General features: G+C 39.1%; 2 protein-coding genes across 2 annotated transcripts; both read left to right on the top strand.

Annotated features, from left to right (window-relative positions):
• Positions 1-17,758: 17,758 nt before the first annotated feature.
• Positions 17,759-19,565, top strand: LOC145104047 (trans-resveratrol di-O-methyltransferase-like). The gene is made up of 2 exons (XM_079041332.1): positions 17,759-18,627; positions 18,845-19,565. Exons 1-2 carry the CDS (start codon positions 17,842-17,844, stop codon positions 19,145-19,147), a joined length of 1,089 nt encoding a protein of 362 aa, XP_078897458.1. The 5' UTR covers positions 17,759-17,841; the 3' UTR covers positions 19,148-19,565.
• Positions 19,566-19,726: 161 nt separating this feature from the next.
• LOC145104438 (uncharacterized) lies at positions 19,727-20,451 on the top strand. Its single transcript, XM_079041686.1, has 2 exons — positions 19,727-20,158; positions 20,263-20,451. Exons 1-2 carry the CDS (start codon positions 19,727-19,729, stop codon positions 20,449-20,451), a joined length of 621 nt encoding a protein of 206 aa, XP_078897812.1.
• The last annotated feature ends 4,018 nt before the right edge of the window (positions 20,452-24,469 follow it).

Genomic DNA, 24,469 nt, shown 5'->3' with positions numbered 1-24,469 from the left:
ATCAATATAAAACTAACTTAAACTCACAGAACTATAGAACCACATTCATAAGCCTTAAATTATTTTATTAACGGATTATATTAAAACACTGTACAATAAAATTATACATCATTGTCCATGAAATCACATACTCTAGAGGGTATAAGACCAAACGGTATACTGACGACGAGGGCCATCATGGTATACGTGGCCACGAAATCGATTCGTGCACACTACCCCGACCATTCGTGGTCAGGCGTGTTGGTAATGGCTCGTGTTCCGGACGACGAAACCAAACGACCAATCATGCCCTCTCTCTCGATTTGGAACGGATGTAGCCATTGAACGACTAATTTTTTTTTAAAAAATATTTTTTTAAACAACATTTTATATCTATAAATACCAAACTTTTAACCCTCATTTCTTACACCACTCTTTTCTTTCTCTATACACAAAAAACACACAACCTTTTCAGAACCATCAAAAATGGATCCCAACCAAAATACCCCCCCCCCTCCAAACTTTAGAAATCGCAAACCCGATAACGCTTTTGCGTTAGATACCACCGATCGCCAATTCCTGACCATGGAATCACCTCAAGGTGGTTTTGTAACCTTGCTTCAAACCGGTTCCCCTATCCAACAAACACCACTTTTCCAACAACAATACCACCCTTTCCCGACCTTTCAACAATAATTCCACCAATTTTAACAATTTCAACAACAATTCAATCCACAATCGTCACAACCACCACCTTCACAACCATAACAATAACAACCACCTCATTCGCCGGATTTATTTTCGAAAACACAACCTTCACCACCACTTCAACCAAAAAAGATGTCACACCCCCTAACCAGACGGCGGAAACGTCTGGGGGCTTGTGCGTGACTTCATCTTGTAATATCATCACAATGTATATAATTGAAACAAGACAACACCATCATCATACATATCAAAATACAACCAACATTGTTTACATCAAGTATAGTATCATAGATTACATGCCAAGACATTCAATGTATGATGATAACAAAAATACGACAAATTCCACATGTTCTTGTTGACCTTTCCGCTTAACGATTCCCTGAGAATACAAGTTATTTTGAAAACGTCAACATATATAATGTTGGTGAGTTCATAAGCATGTTTGAATGAAAAGTTTTGTATTGTTCGTAAAACACCAGAAAATCTGATATTTTCTGTAAAATGGTTTGAAAGTGATGTATCAAAATCAAGTATTAATGCATATGTGTTTTCAGTTTTGGAATGTATATAAAAATGTAATCCGGATAAAAATCCTGTATTTTCTGTTATAAGTAGAAGGTATTGTTTAACTGTATGATTCCCCAGAAAATCCGATATTTTTTGTTTATAAAAGTGTCGTGGTCTCAACTCTAAGACCGAATATCAGTGTATGTATGTTTTCGTATCAACAAGATTTTATATGTGTTCCATAAAATTATGTTGGAGAGAATCTCTATGTGAGCCGTTTTAACCATACTTGATTATGATGAATTCGCCTGTCGTGGCGTTTTCAGGCGCCGACTTGTTTAAGGGAAGGTTTGTCACTCTAGACTGGCCTAGTCTAACTGTAGCGAACAGCTCAGGTGTGGGGTGTCACCCCGTATAGATCTATACACAAACTCTCGCTTTCCCTGCAAGAGACTCTGGTTATAACTACAAGCTACGATCGTACACTCTAGAGGTGTCAACCGACATGTCTCACTAGATCCTTAACTGTGTTTACACGAATATGGTATCATGTTATGTATAATGTTTTTCCGAGTACGTTTTATGTTTGAAAAGTCCAACGAGTATGTATTTGAATGTACGAGGCCCAACAGACATGTAGGAGGACCACTAAGGCCCAATAAACATGTAATGTATAGTCTAGGCCCAATAAGCATGTAAATGGGCCACAAAGGCCCAATAAACATGTGATGTACATTCCAGACCCAATAAGCATGTAAATGGACCCTTAAGGCCCAATAAACATGTAAGGTAAGTATTAGGCCCAATAAACGTGTAATCAATGTATTTAGTCCGTTTGTTATTACGTTGTTTGTTTTTTGTTCGATTGTTTACCAAAATAACATAAAAGACCTAATTTTGTAATAGTGATATTTTTGACCCATTAAGCCGAAAATTTACAATTTAGGCACATTTTTGGTAAAGTTGACACTTTAGGTCCCTTAAGATCAAAAGTTTACATTTATGGGCTTATCTAAATAAAATGACATTTTTAGCCCATTTTGATTAAAAATTACATTTTTGGCCCAATATCATGAAAATTGACATCTTCGGCCCAATTGTATATAAATTGACATTTTTGGCCCAAGTATATATATATAAATTGATGTTTTCGGCCCATTATTATAAAAATTTACATTTTCAGCCCATTTTAGATAAAAATGACATTTTCAGCCCAAGTTTTGTGAAAATAACATTTTAGGCCCAAATCCAAATAAAGTGACATTTTCAACCCATAAAACCGTAAATTTACATTTTTGGCTCAAATTTGTGTTAAATGACAATTTAATCCATAAAAATCATAAATTTACAAAATAAGCCCAATGAAACCGTGAAGGCCCATATTAAGGCCCATCATGCGAAAATTTTCACTTTTGGCCCTTTTAAAACTATGATTATCATAAAGACCTATTTTATATAATTATGATTCTTTTAGTCCTTGTAAAACCGTAAGTATCATAAAAACTTCATTCTTTTTGTTTATTTATCAAAAATGGTCCCTTTACAAGATCTAGTTTAGTTTTTCAACATCTTTAACATGTATAATGCTTTCATCTTCAAGGTAAGTTATATAAAGTGGTTTAGTTCACAAATATCATCAAGTTTTTGTTAGAGTTTTCGAGATTTATGGAGTTTCATCACAAAATCACAACACATAACATAGAAAACACACATAGACATGCACAATACATAGATCTAACACAAAGCAACTTGTATCCTCCCCCAAAACATAGTGAAAACCGAAAACAAGGGGGTATGAACTCACATTTCTTTGATGTTTTCGGTTTGATGAAGAGTTTGAAGAAGATTTTTGGCCCTAGGAGTTTCCTTGAGGAGGTTTTCGAAATCTATGAAGTTCAAGAGTATAGATCATGAAATGAGGTGGGTTAAGGAGATTTTTTTTGATGAAATCTTGAAGTTAGACCATAGGTTTAAGCAAAGACTTACTAAGAGTGATGAACTTGATGAAAAACCTCTTGAAAACACACACCAAGGTCACAGAATTTTGAGGAGGAAAAGGGAGTTATTGAGAGGATATTTGAGAGAGTTTGAAAGAAAAGTGGAGGTGGTGAGGAGGTGTGTTCGGCCGTAAATAGAGAGGAAGAGAGGAGAGAGATTAGAAAAGTTTGCATGGTGGGTAATAGGTTCCTAGATGTATGTGATTATCTTGATACATGATAGATAATTATGTGTTGTCAAGCTTAAATCCTCTTCCATTTCCCCCATTTTTTTTGTATTATTGTTGGGCCGAGATTAGGGTAAGGAGAAAGGAAATGAGAAGATTTGGGCCCTCTCTTGTCTTATTTCGAGTTTATGAGGCCCAAAGTAACTATTTTTCGGCCTATTGGGATTTTATGGAGGTTCACGGCCCAATGAAACCCAAGAGGATAGTTTACGACCCATTAGGGCTTATGAAACTAGTTATGGCCCATTTGAAATAAGATGGATTATTCTAGGCCCATATGACCCAAAATACCTTAATTTCATGGATGTGGGTCCAACTAGAGCCCAAATAGGGTTCCTAGGCCGAAAGTAGTCAAATTGAAAGTTTATTGGTCTATTAGGCCCAATAAGAGGATCCTAGTCCATATTAACTTGAACCGGGATTTTTAGGGTTTTCAACCCATAGTTGACGATATGGAATGTATTGTATTAGGTTATGGGCTTCTTGAGTGAGGTTCGATTCAAATGGATGATTTTGATTAAGCATAGAGTATGATTTTCACTTAGAGTACATGCCTTACAATAGATGATGTTTACATGATAATAGAATTTCCTAGCCAAAAATGCTAGTTGTGACCTCATCCCCCCGTTAGAGGGAATTTCGTCCCGAAATTCTTTCGAAAGGTAGGATCATGAATGAGAGAGTAAGTGAGGGTACTTCTGCTTCATTTGGTCTTCGTGTTCCCATGTGAATTCCGGTCCACGCTTGGCGTTCCATCGAACCTTCACAATCGGAATGCGGCTCTGCTTCATATGCTTCACTTTCCTATCCATTATTTCGACTGGTTCTTCATCTGATAAGCACTTTTTCAAATTCGAGACGTAGAACACGGAGTGTACGTTGCTGAGTTCTGAAGGTAGCTGCAACTTATAAACTACTGGACCAATTCGGGCAAGGATCTCAAACGGTCCGATGTATCGCGGGTTCAGTTTTCCCTGTTTCCCAAAACGGATCATTCCTTTCCAGGAGAGACTTTCAATAGCACTCGATCTCCAACTTGGAATTCCAAAGGCTTTCGTCGTTGGTTAGCATAGCTCTTTTGTCGGTCTCGCGATGCTTGAAGTCGGGCTTTGATTTGGATTATCTTTTCAGTCGTTTCTCAAATGATTTCTGGCCCTGTGAGAGTGCTGTCTGGTGATTGTCCTTTTGCTAGTTGGGTGTCACCCACCTCAGCCCATCATAGAGACGATCTGCATTTACGACCATATAAAGCCTCAAAAGGAGCAACCTTGATGCTCGTGTGATAATTGTTGTTGTATGAGAATTCAACCAAAGGCAAGTGGGTATCCCATGACTTGCCAAAATCAATCACACAAGCTTGGAGCATGTCTTCGAGTGTTTGGATGGTTCGTTCACTTTGGCCATCGGTTTGAGGGTGGTAAGTAGTTCTCATGTCTAGTTGTGTTCCCATTGCCTTCTGAAGTGACTGCCAAAATCGTGAGGTAAATCTACTATCTCTATCCGAGATAATAGACACTGGCACTCCATGAAGTCTTACGATATCCTTGATGTAAATTCGGGTCAATCTTTCCATCTTGTATGATTCTTTTATTGGCAGAAAATGAGCGGATTTAGTTAACCTATCGACGATTACCCAGATAGCATCCAATCCATATGTCATCTTAGGTAATTTGGTCACGCAGTCCATAGTAATCCTTTCCCATTTCCACTCGAGTATTACTGGCTGTTGTAATAGTCCCGAGGGCTTTTGGTATTCCACTTTCACCTTGGTGCAAGTGAGACACTTGCCCACATAAGTGGCTATCTCTGCCTTCATATTTGGCCACCAATAATGTTGCTTTATGTCCAGGTACATCTTATCCGAACCCGGATGGATGGAATATCGCGTCTTGTGGGCTTCGTTCATGATCACTTTTCTGAATCCCCCAAGTTTAGGGACCCAAATTCTGTTCATGAAATAATAAGTTCCATCCTCCTTGGCTTCAAAGTTCTTGTCCATCCCACGCAGTGTCTCATTCGCGACGTTCTCCGGTTTCAATGCATCTGTTTGGGCTTCCTTGATTTGTGAGGTTAGGTGGGATTGGATGGTTATTGATAAGGTTTTCACCCGGCGACCTGAGTATTCTTTTCTACTCAGGGCATCGACTACCACGTTAGCCTTTCCTGGGTGGTACTTGATCTCGCACTCGTAATCATTTAGTAGCTCAACCCATCTTCGCTGCCTCATGTTTAACTCCTTTTGGTTTAGAATGTACTGGAGGCTTTTGTGATCGGTGAAGATGGTGCACTTTGTACCGTAGAGGTAGTGCCTCCAAATCTTTAGGGCGAAGACCACAACTCCTAGCTCGAGATCATGAGTGGTGTAATTTACTTCATGCGTCTTTAGTTGTCTGGATGCGTAAGCTATCACCTTTCCACACTACATGAGGACACAACCTAACCCTTGATTCGAAACATCACAGTAGAATACGAATTCTTCGGTTCCCTCTGGTAAGGATAGCACCGGTGCACTATAAAGGGCTCGTTTCAAGGTTTGGAATGCGGCTTCCTGCTTTTCCGTCCAGTCGAAAGACACACCCTTTTGTGTCAAGGCGGTGAGGGGTTTGGCTATCTTAGAAAAATTCTGGATAAACCTTCGGTAGTAGCCTGCGAGACCCAGGAATTGTCGGATTTCTGTTGGAGTTTTCGGAATCGCCCAACCTTCAATGGCCTTTATCTTGGAAGGATCTACATGAATCCCCTCCTCGCTGACTACGTGACCCAAAACGTTTACACTGCGGATCTAGAACTCGCATTTGGAGAGCTTCGCATATAATCTTTCAGCTTTTAGGGTTTCTAAGATTTGACGGAGATGTTGACCATGCTCTTCTTTGCTTCGAGAGTAGATAAGAATATTGTCGATGACGACAATCACGAATTTATCAAGGAATGGGCGGCAGACTCGATTCATGAGGTCCATAAATGCAGCGGGGGCATTTGTTAGACCGAAGGGCATCACGACAAATTCGTAATGACCGTACCGAGTTCGAAAGGTAGTTTTGGGAATGTCCTCTTCCCGAACTCGGAGTTGATGATAACCGGATCTCAGATGTATTTTTGAGAAATAACTAGCTCCTTGAAGCTGGTCAAATAGATCGTCAATTCGAGGAAGTGGGTATCGGTTTTTGATAGTGAGCTTGTTTAATTCTCTATAGTCGATGCACATTCTGAAGGATCCGTCCGTTTTCTTGACAAACAAGACCGGAGCTCCCCAAGGTGAGAAGCTTGGTTGGATGAATCCATTGCTCAGCAGTTTGCTTAGTTGGCTGGATAACTCCTGCATTTTGGCGGGAGCTAACTTGTAGGGTGATTTGGCAATTGATGTGGCTCCGGGTATTAGGTCGATTCGGAATTCGACCTGTATTTCTGGGGGTATTCCCGGAAGATCTTCTGGAAATACATCCGGGAAGTCACATGCCACTGGAATGTCTTGAATGTTTACTTCTTCTTTGGTCTTATCCACCACATGAGCGAGGAATGCGTAGTTCTTCTTGTGTAGACACTTTTGTGCCTTGATGCATGAGATAAGGCAAAGATTGGCGCCAGGTTTATCACCATAGATTATTAGGGTTTCGTGATTAGGGAGATGAAGGCGAACGGCCTTCTCGCAACACATAATATCAGTGACCACTTCACTTAGGTCTACGTTGCCACGATATTTTTCTATGGAAGCGGGCGGGCTGTTAGAAGTTCGGCCCGCTTTTTTTTGTCGTAGGGGAGGGATTGACCTTTCTAACGCATATTCAGTCGTACCGGCATGGCCCCACTGATTTCTTTTCGATCGGAGCATCCAGCAGTGCAACCCGGTTCTACTTGACTAAGCCTGTGCTCGTCCAAGGAGGGAGTTTGCTTTACCCAACCCCCTCGATCCTTTCTTCCGTTATGCCTTTAATAGCTATTCGATGATCCTGTAACTACCGCAGCCGAAGGGCTTTCCCTCTTTCACTTATATCGAATTCTGCTACTGCTTCTTCGACTCAAAGAACTGACATATATCCTTTATCTTTCTCCTATGATTCCCAATATCCGTGGGATTTCCTCTAAAGCCTTTCTCTTTAGTGACTCAAACAAAAAACCTTAGCGGATGGATGGAAGAAGTAACTGAAAGCAAGGGTAATATCTTCTTTATCCCATCTAGGTATAAGGATAGATCCGATGCGAACAATCAGTCGAAGGAGCGGAGCTTAGAGCCTTGACTTTCTATATTAGTCAAGCGCACTCACTCTAACGGCGTACCTTTAGATGCTATCTAACTAAGATTTTCAGTCTTAAGCTAATCAGTATTGGTAAGACGGGTACGTAGACGCACAAGAGAGGTTTTCTAGTCTTTTAATTGAATATAGGGGGCAGGGGAATCTAGTAAGAAAGAAAGAGAAAAAGGATAGAAGTCTTACAGGCAAGCAGCCCCAACTCTAGCTCCGTACAGCAGGAGAATGCTCAGGTCCGTCTACGTGTGATTCCTCATTTTCTTCCTAAAACGTGAGATGAGCTGCTGATTCTACTCTTGGAGTTACTCAATATAATGCTTCCTGAAAAGGATTTGAACCAAGAAAAGAAGAAAATACCATAGTAGATCTATGATTAGCCCTCGGTCGGGATGGTCCTGTCGAAGAACTTTATTCATGCGATTAAGTAAATAACTATCAACAACGAAGTAATCCTTTAACTTTGTTTAACGTCCCCCTTTTTGAGAAAGGAGAATAGGAACGAAAAAACTCGAAAGACTTAATGGAATTGCACTAGAAAAAAATATCTTTTTTCTTTCTCTATATAGAGATAGAATGCTTGTCATAATTCGTGAACTAATGCAACGTCTACTTTGATTTCATAATTAAAAACGTTAGGTTGAAATATCTATGGATATTGCTACAAGAAACATTTTATTCAAGGATTAAGTTATTACTCAACAAAGAAGACCTTTACTTGGGAATAGAGAGGGGAAACATAGCATGTCACAAGAGCGAGGCGAGGTTTGGAACTCTACTGCGAGAGGGACGCCTCGCGAGCCGGGCTTTTAGAGATGAGGCCTACGTTGTGATGTAGGAATAACCATTTTCTCTATACCCTCCATCTATGTATAAGGGTCAACAAGCTCCGAATCCCGTTTGTTCCTTTCTTGGGTCAAGGTGCAATTTCAAACATTTCCATTTTGATATTGGATTTCCCTTTTCAAGATGTCTCAGAGCAAGCAAAGTCGTAGGTTCAAATCCTGCCACCTTTCTTGTGGATCATCCTGAAGCCACGGGATGATGGGAATAACAAAGCATAAATTTTGAAATGAGCACGTCAATATATGAATTGTTTCATTATTCGTTATTTTCGGGTCTTTTCGTTGCATTCACTTACAACAAGAAAGAACCACCAGTGTTTGGTGCAGCACCTGCATTTTGGTGCATTCTTCTTTCTTTCCTTGGTCTTCCGTTCCGTCATATTCCTAATAACTTATCCAATGACAACGAATTAACCGCAAATGCACCTTTCTTTTATCAAATCTCCCCATTCTCTTACCCTTTAGGGGAAAGAATCATTGTTCCCCCAGCTGAAGACTCACCTTAAAAATCCGTCGTGTTGCCTGTCTCTTTCTGCAATGAGTTTAGTGCGGAGATTTCCTACTCATCCGTTAGAGAGATTCCTTATTTCTTAAAACCTCGATCTTCAAAGAAAACTGACTCCTCCTACTCCTTCTTCTCCTTTAGGATAGGATCGTCGTTGGTCCTTCTTTCACTAATGATCTAATGATCTCACCATTTTCTAGTAGTTCTCGCTCCTAGCTCGCGGAGCGGCATACCGGGAAAGAATTCACCCTTTCGCTTGCGTGAGCAACGGCCCCTAGCGCCCAGAGCAAGCGCCTTTAGTGTTCCCGACTGCCTGCCTTTCGGCCTTAGCGTTCCAAACAACCAGTAGTGTGACCGATCTGTGTTCAAAACAACCGATGACGCTAGCGACGACTCGTGGGGCCCCCTAACGCCGAACAAAAAAAAAGGACTAGTGCTATAACGACGAGTGGTGTGGTCCTAACAACCTAATATGGTAATGACAACTCGTAGTGGTCCTAACTACTAGCAACAACCACTACGGCAAGCGTTTGGTGGGGGCTTAACCAATCCATGCCGATTATCACATCAAAACTCCTAATATTTACTGGCATCAAATCTATTTGAAAAGAGTGATTGTTTAGTGTTAATGTGCACCCTACATAGACATCTTTGGTTGTTTCAGTTTTCCCATTAGCCATTTCCACCGTGAAGGCTTCGTTGAGCTTCTGGGGTTGTTGACTTAGTAAGTGTTTGAATTTATTACTAATGAAGCTTTGCTCCGCCCCACTATCGAATAAGATGCATGCGTATGTGTTGTTAAGTAGGAACGTACCAGTAACAACTGTTGGGTCCTGAACTGCTTCACCTTGACCTACTACCAGTACCCTTCCTGATGTTCCTGCACCCTGGTTGTTTGCTTTGGGGCAGTCGCGCTTGAAGTGATCGGTTCCTCCACACCCATAGTAGGTGTAACTGGCCCCAACATTGTTGTTGTTGTTACTGTTGTTGCGATTGTTGTTGTTGTTGTTGTTGTTGTTGTTGTTGTTGTTGTTGTTGTTGTTGTTGTGGTTCAACTGTTGGTTCTGTTGAGGCTGAGTTCTACAGTATCTTGCAGTGTGACCCTTTCGGTTGCAACTTGTGCAGTGCATCTCCTTGCATTCTCCGTGATGGTGGAAATTGCATTTGCTGCACTTGGGTAGGGTCCCTGAGTATTGTTTGGGAGCATTTGGTGTGGATGAGGCTGGAGCATGTGGTGTTGTGGTGGCTTGAGTAGCAGCATGGACACCCACAGTTTGTTGCTTCTTTGATGACTCTGAGTTTTGTCGTCCCTTTCGCTTGTTGTTTTTACCCTTCTTGTTATCACTTTATTTCTTAACTTCAGCTTCCCCTGCTTTGACACCCTTTTTGTTGCCATGGTCGTATAGTTTCTTGGCTAGTCTTTTTGCACTGTCATACGTTGTCGGGTTTGCTGCTATCACATTCCATTGGATTGGCGCGGTCAATCCCCAAACAAATCTTTCAATCTTCTTCCCTTCAGATGTGATCATTCCTGGACACAAGAGAGACAGGTCACTAAACCTTGATATGTAAGCATCGATGTCAGAGTTTTGAACCGTGAGGTTCCACAACTCTTGCTCTATTTTCTGGATTTCTCCCCTTGGACAGTACTCGACCAACAACATTTCCTTAAGCTCCTCCCATGGCATAGCATTCGCCACCGGGAGTGTCATGGCCTCCACGTGACCATTCCACCAAGAGAGAGCTTGATCGACGAATATGTAGGCCGCAAAATTGACCTTGCACCCTTCCGGACATCCACAGATCTCAAACACTAATTCCACTTTTTCTATCCATCTTTTCAGGGTTATTACGCCTCCCGTCCTGTTGAAGGTTCGAGGCTTGGCGTTTGTGAAGTCCTTGTAGGTGCAGGTTCTTGTGGGTCCGTGATTTGTTCCCGGATTTATTCTTCCAGTTCCCTGACCGTCACCTCCGTCGTTGTTTCCGTTGCGAATCTGTGCCAGTGCTGCAGTGACCGCAGGTGACACTGCCGCTTGAAATGCAGCTGAGTTTATTTATGGTGGAGTCGGTGTCGTGTTGTTTCCGCGGTTTGGTCTTTGAGGCATCTTTCTGTCACGGAACGGAAAGATGTTGAGTATCCAATGTATTTAGTTTCACGATTTCTTGGTTATAGCACAATGTCAGTGATTCGGTTGTGTATAAGTGAGTGAATGCATACAATCAACATGTAGTAAAAGTAATAGAACACATAGCAGATCACAACATCATGATAAAATATATATCCGTTTTCATTAATGATAATCCTCTGAGTACATGAAAATTTGCCTACATAAGCCATACAATACACGTAGTGGAATAAAATTCGACAGAGTAACGACTCCATGAGTAGTGTAGACACTTAATCAAGTAGTCGATATACATAGGGTAGTACATAAAAGAAAACCATAACGATAGTACATGAACAGGTACTAGTTGCGACGGGATGGGTCTGGTGGTGCTGACGACGAGGTAGATGCGCCATGAAATCTAGCCAGGTGGTGCTCGGCGGCCCGAAGCCGGGCTTCCAACGCTGTCTGGCGTGCCTGGTAGTCCCTGACTACCTCATGTGTCATCCTCTCCGCGCGCTCAACTGCGGCTCTCATGGTGACCATCTGACCAGCGGTTGCCTGCGCCTGCTCGCCGATATCGTGTGTCCTCCTCACTATCACAGGTAAGGCTCGGTCGGCGGGTTCACCGTGACTCAAGTCGTAGTAGTCCCGGTTCATACCAAATGAGGGTCGCACCCCTTGCTGGCGACTCCATCTCTAGATGTCGTGAGCCTATGGGGGCGTAGGACCATTGGGGCCCATCCGGTATGGGGGCACCCTGGCCATGTAGGGCGGATCGATGACTTTGGACCCCGTGTCCGAGTCATCAGTGTCGCTGCCATCAGCCTCCTCCTCGTCTGAGTCAGCTACCGGTTCTGCTAGTCCTTCTATAGGCTCTTCATCGGGCTCTTCCTCTGGTTCTTCCTCTGGATCCAACCATCCACCATTCCCCTGGTTGGGGAAATGGGGATCTCCAGGATGATGAAATCCGGCCATAGTGTCTGCATGAGGGGCGAGAGACGTTGTAAAAAGAGTATGCATATAGTATTTCCAAAAATACTCCTATAATATTTTTAATTATTTAAGTTTGAGTTCCTTAGAAGTTTTGGATACGAGGTAAGCTTCTAGATTCATTTTCCGCCATGATTACTCCCAAACACATGTTGGTCATATTTTGAATAAATATAGTTGATCAGGCTATATTTATCCCCAATATGACTAAATATAGCCCCAATATGACTACATAACTGTCCGGGTTTAATCACAGTGTTCAATTTCCTCCAGAGACTTTTAGTGTTATAGTTTTAATGTATACTTAGGTATCATTTTATTCAGAGTGTTTTAGTCCTATTGTATTTATAGTTTCATATCAAGTATGATTAGATATGCCAGTTCACTATAAACCTGGCTCTGATACCAATCTGTCACACCCCCGAACCAGACGGCGGAAATGTCCGGTGGCTTGTGTGTGACTTCATCTTGTAATATCATCACAATGTATATAATTGAAACAAGACAACACCATCATCATACATATCAAAATACAAACAACATTGTTTACATCAAGTATAGTATCATAGATTACATGCCAAGACATTCAATGTATGATGATAACAAAAATACGACAAATTCCACATGTTCTTGTTGACCTTTCCGCTTAACGATTCCCTAAGAATACAAGTTATTTTGAAAACGTCAACATATATAATGTTGGTGAGTTCATAAGCATGTTTGAATGAAAAGTTTTGTATTGTTCGTAAAACACCAGAAAATCCGATATTTTCTGTAAAATGGTTTGAAAGTGATGTATCAAAATCAAGTATTAATGCATGTGTGTTTTCAGTTTTGGAATCTATATAAAAATGTAATCCGGATAAAAATCCTGTATTTTCTGTTATAAGTAGAAGGTATTGTTTAACTGTATGATTCCCCAGAAAATCCGATATTTTCTGTTTATAAAAGTGTCGTGGTCTCAACCCTAAGACCGAATATCAGTTTATGTATGTTTTCGTATCAACAAGATTTTATATGTGTTCCATAAAATTATGTATGAGAGAATCTCTATGTGAGCCGTTTTAACCATACTTGATTATGACGAATTCGCCAGTCGTGGCGTTTTCAGGCGCAAACTTGTTTAAGGGAAGGTTTGTCACCCTACACTGGACTAGTCTAACTGTAGCGAACAGCTCAGGTGTGGGGTGTCACCCCGTATAGATCTATACACAAACTCTCGCTCTCCCTCCAGGAGACTCTGGTTATAACTACAAGCTACGATCGTACACTCTAGAGGTGTCAACCGACATGTCTCACTAGATCCTTAACTGTGTTTACACGAATATGGTATCATGTTATGTATAATGTTTTTCCGAGTACGTTTTATGTTTGAAAAGTCCAACGAGTATGTATTTGAATGTACGAGGCCCAACAGACATGTAGGAGGACCACTAAGGCCCAATAAACATGTAATGTATAGTCTAGGCCCAATAAGCATGTAAATGGGCCACAAAGGCCCAATAAACATGTGATGTACATTCCAGACCCAATAAGCATGTAAATGGACCCTTAAGGCCCAATAAACATGTAAGGTAAGTATTAGGCCCAATAAACGTGTAATCAATGTATTTAGTCCGTTTGTTATTACGTTGTTTGTTTTTTGTTCGATTGTTTACCAAAATAACATAAAAGACCTAATTTTGTAATAGTGATATTTTTGACCCATTAAGCCGAAAATTTACAATTTAGGCACATTTTTGGTAAAGTTGACACTTTAGGTCCCTTAAGATCAAAAGTTTACATTTATGGGCTTATCTAAATAAAATGACATTTTTAGCCCATTTTGATTAAAAATTACATTTTTGGCCCAATATCATGAAAATTGACATCTTCGGCCCAATTGTATATAAATTGACATTTTTGGCCCAAGTATATATATATAAATTGATGTTTTCGGCCCATTATTATAAAAATTTACATTTTCAGCCCATTTTAGATAAAAATGACATTTTCAGCCCAAGTTTTGTGAAAATAACATTTTAGGCCCAAATCCAAATAAAGTGACATTTTCAACCCATAAAACCGTAAATTTACATTTTTGGCTCAAATTTGTGTTAAATGACAATTTAATCCATAAAAATCATAAATTTACAAAATAAGCCCAATGAAACCGTGAAGGCCCATATTAAGGCCCATCATGCGAAAATTTTCACTTTTGGCCCTTTTAAAACTATGATTATCATAAAGACCTATTTTATATAATTATGATTCTTTTAGTCCTTGTAAAACCGTAAGTATCATAAAAACTTCATTCTTTTTGTTTATTTATCAAAAATGGTCCCTTTACAAGATCTAGTTTAGTTTTTCAACATCTTTAACATGTATAATGCTTTCATCTTCAAGGTAAGTTATATAAAGTGGTTTAGTTCACAAATATCATCAAGTTTTTGTTAGAGTTTTCGAGATTTATGGAGTTTCATCACAAAATCACAACACATAACATAGAAAACACACATAGACATGCACAATACATAGATCTAACACAAAGCAACTTGTATCCTCCCCCAAAACATAGTGAAAACCGAAAACAAGGGGGTATGAACTCACATTTCTTTGATGTTTTCGGTTTGATGAAGAGTTTGAAGAAGATTTTTGGCCCTAGGAGTTTCCTTGAGGAGGTTTTCGAAATCTATGAAGTTCAAGAGTATAGATCATGAAATGAGGTGGGTTAAGGAGATTTTTTTTTTGATGAAATCTTGAAGTTAGACCATAGGTTTAAGCAAAGACTTACTAAGAGTGATGAACTTGATGAAAAACCTCTTGAAAACACACACCAAGGTCACAGAATTTTGAGGAGGAAAAGGGAGTTATTGAGAGGATATTTGAGAGAGTTTGAAAGAAAAGTGGAGGTGGTGAGGAGGTGTGTTCGGCCGTAAATAGAGAGGAAGAGAGGAGAGAGATTAGAAAAGTTTGCATGGTGGGTAATAGGTTCCTAGATGTATGTGATTATCTTGATACATGATAGATAATTATGTGTTGTCAAGCTTAAATCCTCTTCCATTTCCCCCATTTTTTTTGTATTATTGTTGGGCCGAGATTAGGGTAAGGAGAAAGGAAATGAGAAGATTTGGGCCCTCTCTTGTCTTATTTCGAGTTTATGAGGCCCAAAGTAACTATTTTTCGGCCTATTGGGATTTTATGGAGGTTCACGGCCCAATGAAACCCAAGAGGATAGTTTACGACCCATTAGGGCTTATGAAACTAGTTATGGCCCATTTGAAATAAGATGGATTATTCTAGGCCCATATGACCCAAAATACCTTAATTTCATGGATGTGGGTCCAACTAGATCCCAAATAGGGTTCCTAGGCCGAAAGTAGTCAAATTGAAAGTTTATTGGTCCATTAGGCCCAATAAGAGGATCCTAGTCCATATTAACTTGAACCGGGATTTTTAGGGTTTTCAACCCATAGTTGACTATATGGAATGTATTGTATTAGGTTATGGGCTTTTTGAGTGAGGTTCGATTCAAATGGATGATTTTGATTAAGCATAGAGTATGATTTTAACTTAGAGTACATGCCTTACAATAGATGATGTTTACATGAGAATAAAATTTTCTAGCTAAAAATGCTAGTTGTGACAGAAGAATGGAAAAAAAATCGGCACGACCCACTACTACCCAAGAAAGGGTGGCATGGACAAAAGAGGAAAAAGAAAAGCTAGTGGAGGTGTGGGTTTAGGCTTCCCAAGACCCAATTGAAGGAGATAATCAAACCTTCAATTGTTTTTGGGAGAAAGTTCGAAGCGTGTTTTATGCGTTAACGAGAAGTGAATCTCGAAATACCGATCAACTTAGTTCTAAGTGGCGCGCTATTCGACTAAAATGCACAAAATTTGGAGGAATTTACAACAACCTCCAAAACATACGCTCAAGAGGGTCAAACGATTTTGATGTCTTCAAGGCGGACTTGGACCAATTTGAAAAAACAACGCCAACCTGCAAAGCTTTTCTGTATGTGAAAGCGTCGCTAAAATTGAAAGACCCTCCAAAATGGATACAACAAATGGAAGGAACTTCACAAATCTCTTTCGGTTCAAAGCATTCAAGAAACCCGGATGCAACTTCCCAACAATCGGACGGACGAACATACATTGACATCAACGATGATCCGATCGATCTTGAAAACGAGCAACCTCTTCGTCGGCCCATTGCAAGAAGTAAAGCCAAAAAAACGGGTTCGACGTCTACGTGATCTAGTGTTATGGATCATTTTGGAGACAAATTTGATCGATATGTGGAAGTTCAAGAGAACTAGGCCGAGATAATGAATTGGGTGGAAAAAAAATGATTGAAGCGCAAACGTTATTTTAAGAGGCACACGCGACGCTTCAAACAAAAATCGATATGAAAATCTTGAAAATGAAAGCGGACGACCTCGAAGGCGAAAATTTGGAGCTTTTTTCTCGCGATGAAAGAGTTCGTTCGAGCCCGACGTAGGAATAGGGGGTAGTTTATTTTAGTTTATGTTTGGTATTTTTATGTTTTTTATTTTTATTGTTATTTTTATTTTTTTGTTTTAATTAATGTAATTTTTTTTAATGTAATGTGGTATTTTAATTTAATGAAAAAGTAGTATTTAAAAAAGTTATATGTTTTTTTTTATGTGTTTTTGAATTAAATTTAATTAAAAAAGGAGATGGAGTGGTGTGTTTAATAGTAAGTATCTCATGCTTAGTGGTAGGAAGTATGGTGGTGATGTGACACTCCCTACTATAGTGGTTAGTGGTGGGTATAACAGATGACCTAATGAGAATCATACATTATTGTTATAGATAATATTTGATCAAAAATATATTATGATCCGAAAATATTATGACATTTAATCTCTTACGATTCAAATTTTTTATAATTGTTCAACATCAAAACTCGAACGGATCTTAAATCCAAAAAAGTAAAAAATAAAAACAAGAAAACACAAAAAACTTCAAATATATATTTAAAACATTAAAAAAATCAAAAAGTAATGAAAAATAAAAATAATGAAAAAAATAAAATAATAAAAAACAATAAAAAATCCGAAAAGAAAGAAAATCTCACTTAAATGAAGTTTCAAGGATGTTTGTTGCACACGATTATATCATTGAATTTGTTACATTCTACGAACATGTGTCGCATGTGATTACGACACGTCCAAGAATGACAACGTTTGACGTTCTTGTACTTAACGAAATGGGTAAGAACGATGTCCGATTGACAAGCAAAGTTTAAACATTTTAGATTAATTTATAGTTTTTTATGGACAATCATGATTTTGGAAATTTTTAAATTTCACAACTTAACCTTATAAATTAGCCGTCGTTTATATTTATTTGTTTGTTCTAATAAATTTTCGAGGCAATTGTTGTTGTAGTTGCATATTTATTTGATTGTTGATAAAAAGTTGCTATCTGTATAGATATTATATCAAAAAATGATATTGTTTTAGATATCCCTTAAATATAAAATACACCTATGATATTATTTTACAAAAACCACGTGATATTACTTTTAAAGAAAAGTTAAAAAAAATACTTAAAATAATTGTGTGTTTCTGTGATAAGAAATAAATGAGTACCCACATCAGTTGGCACCTTGAGATGTGTTTTGTTTTACTTTACTTTATGAAATCCATCCCCAATGTAGTCAGATATTTTTCCTATATAACAGTTTCAAATTGTCTATCACATATACATTGTATGAAATGAGATGTCGTTGCAAGATGATGAACAGTCTACAAACTTGCTTCATTTTCAAGCTCACATATGGAACCACATCTTCAGCTTTATAAACTCCATGTGTCTCAAATGTGCTATTCAGCTTCAAATACCTGATATCATCAATCGCCATGGTGCACCAATGTTGCTCTCCGAGCTAGTTGAAGCCCTCTCCATCAACAAGGAGAGAGCTCATTTTGTCTATAGACTTATGCGCATCCTTGTTCACTCTGGTTTCTTTATGAAACAAAGTATATCCACAACTGGAGACCACGTGGAGGAGGAAAGAGAAGGCTATTTGCTAGCTCCTGCTTCTCGCTTCCTTCTAAAGGAAGAGCCATTAAGCATTAGGCCCTTTTTGCTAGCCATGTTGGATCCAATACTGATGGATCCATGGCAACACATGAGCAAATGGTTCCAGAACGATGACATCAACCCTTTTCTGACAACCCACGGAAGGAATCTTTGGGATTTTGCAGGCCAAGATCCGAACCTTAACCAGTTCTTCAATGAAGCAATGGGCAGTGATGCAAGGCTTGTGACAAGTCTGATTCTAAAACACTCTACAAATGTTTTTGAAAGGTTGAATTCAATTGTTGATGTAGGGGGTGGTACTGGAACCGTTGCCAAAGCCATTGCGGAAGCTTTTCCTGATATAACTTGCATCTCTTTTGATCTTCCTCATGTTGTTGATGGTTTGGTAGGAAGTAAGAATTTGAGTTTTCTTGGTGGAGACATGTTTGAATCCATTCCAAAAGCTGATGCAGTTTTGGTCAAGGTATTCTTTATTATTATTATTATTATTATTTTCACTTAATTTTCCTATCTTAAAATTATTCCGTTTCATCTTGGACAAATTTTTTAATCTTTTTGATAGACCAAATATAGTTGGTTGAAAGATTTACTGATAATTTACATTATAAGTTAGGACGAAGGTTTATGTACAATAATTGTTTATCTTGTTTATTAATTGCTTTTGTGCTTTGATAAAATAGTGGATATTACATGATTGGAGTGATGAAGAATGCATAAAGATATTGATGCAGTGCAAAGAGGCAATCCCCAGCAAGGAAAAGGGAGGAAAAGTAATCATCATAGACATGGTGTTGAAGAACGATGAAGGGGACAAGGAATTACTCGAGACTCAGCTTTTCTTTGATATGCTTATGATGACCTTGGTGACAGGAAGAGAGAGGAGTGAAAGAGATTGGGCAAAGCTTTTCGTGGATGCTGGCTTTAGCGATTACAAGATAACTCCAATTTTGGGGTTAAGATCTCTCATTGAAGTTTATCCCTAGGACCCTAGTTAAGGGCATCCACAATGCATTAAACTTATTAGAGTTTAATGGATTCACACATCATCATTTTACTTACTATACAACTCTACATTAATCTTCCTACAATACATTGAACTCAATAGAGTTCAATGGAATATATATATTTAATAGTTAATAGGTTTTCTTTTTCCCATTGAAGAGTTTCATGACCATTGAACTCCATATCCATTGAATGCCAACATGGCATCCCATAATGGTGGAGTTTAATCAACTGAATGCCAATTAGGCATGCCACCTCATTCAACTCTCCCATTGAACTATGCATTGTGAATGCTCTAAGTTGCATTGCTTTCAATACATCGTAAGTATTGACGAAGCAAGTAAAATATGAAACTTATTTGTATTGGATTTATTTTTATCTTGATTGTGTTTCCTTTTATCTCCTACATGCTATCTTTTTATTTCTTTTTGTTTATCTGCCTATTTAAGGCCTTCTTTGTAATCATATTCTTTAATTTCTTTGAAAAGATAATAAGATCCTTTTATTATGGTATCAAATCAGTATCCACGACTGCTCTATTAAAACCCTAAATGGCCTCCATGGCTGGAGATGAAGATAACTCCAACAAAAACAACAACACGCCAGATCATGATTCGTCTTACTACCTTCACCCATCTGATTACCCCAGACAAATGCAAGTCAACGAAGCTTTGTTTGATAAAAATTATGCAGACTGGGTCCAAGAGATGGAAAATTTCCTATTCGCAAAAAGCAAGATCGGTTTCATAGATGGTACCATTGAGAAACTGGAAAAGACATCGAAGAACCACATGGCATGGATGAGATGTGACGCCATGATAAAGGGTTGGCTCACCACTACTATGGAAAAGGGGATAAGAGGGAGCTTCAAATACGTCAATACTGCTTCAGAAATTTGGAAAGATCTTCGTGAAAGATTCGGTAAGGAATGCGCTCCCAAGGCTTATGAATTGAAGAACCAACTCACTATCACTCGCAAAGATGGAACATCAGTCTCTGCATACTACACCAAACTTCGATCTTTATAGGATGAGATCCAATCTGTCTTTCCCACACCTAAGTGCACCTATAATGGTTGTACTTGTGAAATCGGTAGACGACTTGTGGAACATCAAGAAAAAGAAAAGCTTATGCCTTTCTCATGGGGCTCGATATGGACTTCAATGTCATCAAGACTCAAATCCTCGCCATAACTCCAACACCAAATCTAGGAACGACTTATCACCTTGTTGTTGAGGATGAACGCCAAAGAGCCATCACCATTGATAAAAGACCCACCATGTAGATTGCTGCTTTCAAGGCCTTCGTGCCCACCAAGCGAGATGGAAACGCATCGCAATAGAAAGCCAAACTGAACCCAAAACTCATGAAACATGAAGCTGAAACGCAGCAATGTACCTTTTGTGATAAAGATGGTCACAATCGTGACAACTGTTTCAAACGCAATGGTTATCCGGAGTGGTGGCCCGAAAAAGGGAAAACTGAAAAAGATAAACCAAAGGCTGTTTGCATTGACACCAGCCCCATTCCCGGACTAATTGAGAACCAATATAAAGTTTTTTTAAAGCACTTTGGAGAAGGGTCCAAGATTGAAGATGGAGAAACGGTACCGACTACAAACATGACATGTAGATTGAATGATGAAGATGATTGGGTCATTGATTTAGGTGTCACTGATCATACAAATTATAGAGCCGACATCCTCACGAACAAAACAAAACATGCAATGAGAAACCTGTCATAATTCCCAATGGATATGCCATTTCGGTTGAAGGGAGAGGCAATTATACCTTACCGAATGGCACCCAAATTGAAGGAATCTTGCACGTTCCTAATTTCAATTGCAATCTTTTATAAGTGAGTCGTTTAACCAAAAATCTCCAATGCGCGATAACTTTTTTTTCCAATTTTTTGTGTTATGCAGGTCTCCAGTCGAAGAACTTGATTGGTGCGGCTGGTTGCCGAAGGGGTTTTTATCGAATTGGGGATTTTTGAAGATGAAAGAAACGAAATGCACGTTACAGTTAAGAGATGGCACAAGAGACTAGGGCACACCTATGAAGGGAAGCTTTCAGAAGTAGATTTTCTTAAAACTATTTCCATTAAACTCAAGTGCAAAGTTTGTGATTCATGTTCAAAGGAAAAACATACCAGGTCTCTTTTTTCTTTAAGTCAAATAAGAACCAAGGAATGTTTTGAGTTAATTCCTATGATGTTTGGGGAAAGTGTCGTACACCTTCACTTTCAACGGAAAATTATTTCTTAACCATTGTTGATGATTAAAGTAGGTCTGTGTGGATTTTCTTAATCAAACATAAGAATGATGTTTTTAAGTGTCTGATCAACTTTTATAAAATGATAGAAAACCAATTCAGGAAAAAAATTAAAAAAATAAGAAGTGATAATGGAGGTGAATTCACATCTCAAGTTATGACATATTTTTTTAATCTGTAACACTCAGATTCAGGTATGTTACCTTTTAGTCCTTGAGATATTAATTTTACTGCAAAAGAGGTCCCTTCGTACACGGGGCGTTCGGAGTCGGGACAGTAAGCCATATACACGGGGCGTACGTAGCCAATTGCTAAAACCCGAATTTTAGGGCATGAGCCCTATTTAAGCTCACCTATGACCTTTGGACCCTTTCTCTTATCAGCCTCCACTGCCTTTGAAAGTCCCTAAAACACTAGTTGCCATTGAAAGTGATCTTTGAGCTTAAAAGTGACTTTGGTGGCCTTTTTGGTGTGTTTGCAAGAAAAAGAAGTTGGTGAGCAATCCTTAGATGTGGTTGAGCTTCAAGATCTTGAATCTTCATCATCTTAGGAAGTTTTTGGAGGTAAAAAGCTCATACCATTTGATCCATTTGATAGTTAGAGTTAGGGTTTGTTTATAAGCTAATTTTTGGTCAATGTATTCTCTTTTGTGAGTTTAGGCAACTCCAGAAGCTGGAAATGCTAGATCTTAGTCCCTTTGGCATGCTAGAAGCATAAAAATGTTATCTTGGTGATGGGTGTGAAGCCATGCATGAATCTAGGTCCTTTAAGTGAGCTTTGATGAACAAAATGGGATATTGGACTCCCATAAGACATGCTAAGGCATAAAGTTGCCAACTTTATGCCATATGACCTTTTAAATGACCGAGATCTGGTAGTGAGATTAAGTGATTGCTTGGATTAAGCACCATATGGCTGAAGGTGTTGAGCAACAAAGTACACTGAGCGTACCAAGGTGTACGCAGAGCGTACTGCATGGCTGGCAAGTACACTGAACGTACTGGGATTACGCCACGCTTACGCTCTCAGTGAGATTTTGGACTTGTGTTGGGCTTTTGGGTCATTTAGGCCCTATTTGGGTTCGGGCCTTAATCTATTTAGAGTAGGTGGGCCTTTGAATTTGCTAATGGGCCGTAAGTGGTGTAGTTGGGCATTTTGGGCCTTAGAGCCCGTTATTGCATTTGGGCCATGAATAGTTAGGCCCATTAAGGGGAAAAAGCATTTGAGCCCTTATTTTAGGAGTTTGGACTTAAGGCTTAGTCCCATGATTTGGGAATGTGACTGAATTCTGATTAAGGATAATTGTTTGTGTAGTATGGGATCTTCCTGTTTAGCAGTTAAGCATCTTGTTGTTTCTAGCAGACTGAGGTGAGTTTTCTCATTGTATCAATGGGTCGAAGGCACCAAGGCCGGCTCATTATTTGTTTATAGGATACAAATTACTTGTGTGTTATGTGTGTGAAAGACCAGGGTTTGGCCCCTGGCACCTGTATGAAAGACCAGGATCTGGCCCCTGGCAGTTGCATGAAAGACCAGGATCTGGTCCCTGGCAATTGTAAGGAAGACCATGATTTGGCCCTCAGCAAGAGTTCTGTGTAAGACTATGGTTTGTCCCATAGCAATAATTTTAATGTTAGTATGTGGTACTTTGTGGAAAACATACTAAGCGTTTGCTTACAGATTGTGTTTATGGTTTCAGGTACTTCCGGTACTAAGGGGAAGGGTCCGACATGATGGCACAACATGCTCTCCCGTTATTTCTGCATTTTGATATTGTACTTTGATGATGTGATTTTTATACATTATGATGGTTTTGGAAAAATTTTATACTTGTAGTACTTGTTTTAAAAATGAAAAATTTTATTGTGTTTCCGGGTCGTTACAAACTGGTATCAGAGCCTTGGTTTGAGGGATTCGGGCACACTCTCGGGTGTGTCAGAACTCAAACTGAGGAAATGATAATCTTTTCAAAGAAATATAATCGATTTTTTTCTGAAAAATGTTTTCTTAAGTAAAAAAGGGAGAGTGCAATGTGTGCGATCGGCCGAGCTCAAGTAAGTGTTTCCTAAATTACCCATGCATATGTGTTGCGATTAGTATGCTTGATATGTGAAACTGCATGCTACCGTAGGGATAAAGATACCATCAGGAGCTATATGATAAAATTGCCTGACTTGTGTGATGCCTTATAGCCTAGGGAAAATTGGACGCCATGTATTACTTGAAATCGATGTTGACCCTGTTATTTTCTAAGTGTATGCTTTCAAAGTTATATACGATTAGGATTGCATAACCTTATAATGATGAATTTTGCCTCATTTCCTATTCCTTGTTTGGTTGTGGACTTAGGGTAGAAACTTTATTTGACAGTTTATGTGATTCTATTTGCGTATAACTTGCATGCATAAGGCAACATGCGGTGTTGAGCGGTGTTGATTGAGGTTTTTAGTTCGGTGAGGATTGAGAAATACTAGAAGAGTCTAGGATATGTGTGTGCTGTGTTGTATGAGTTATTGTAACACCGTAAATTTTCAAACAAATTTTTCATTTTAAAACCACATAAATCTCATTAACACATTTCGCAAAACCCTCAGTTGTCAAATTATCGAAAACACATATTCATAATTGTTTGAATAAAATCCAGGATCCTCAAAATCAATACCCCATCTCGTGTGTACAATCAAGCCTGCGCCTTCCCGCGATCTTGAGAAGTACCTGAAACACATATCACATAACACGGTAAGCACGAAGCTTAGTGAATTCCGCAAAATACCACATATATATCATTAGCCTCTCATGACTATAACTCAATAAGACCCTCCGGTCAATGTGTCTCAGTAGGACCCTCCAGTCTGGTATCTCAGTGTAAACCCTCCGGTCTCACACCTCAGTTTGGACCCTCCGGCCCTAACTCAATAAGGCACAAAAATAATACAAAGCATAAATCACAAAGAAATAATGCAGGATATCACAATACTCAATATAAACACATAAGACCCTCCGGTCACAAAAAGGTTACCACTCTAGGTA

Source organism: Lactuca virosa, chromosome 4 (assembly GCF_052849685.1).
Source record: "Lactuca virosa cultivar CGN04683 chromosome 4, Lactuca_virosa_CGN04683_v6, whole genome shotgun sequence".
Classification (NCBI taxonomy): Eukaryota; Viridiplantae; Streptophyta; class Magnoliopsida; order Asterales; family Asteraceae; genus Lactuca; species Lactuca virosa.
Note: the sequence above shows the minus strand (reverse complement) of the source record. Positions and strands in the feature narration are given on the sequence as shown.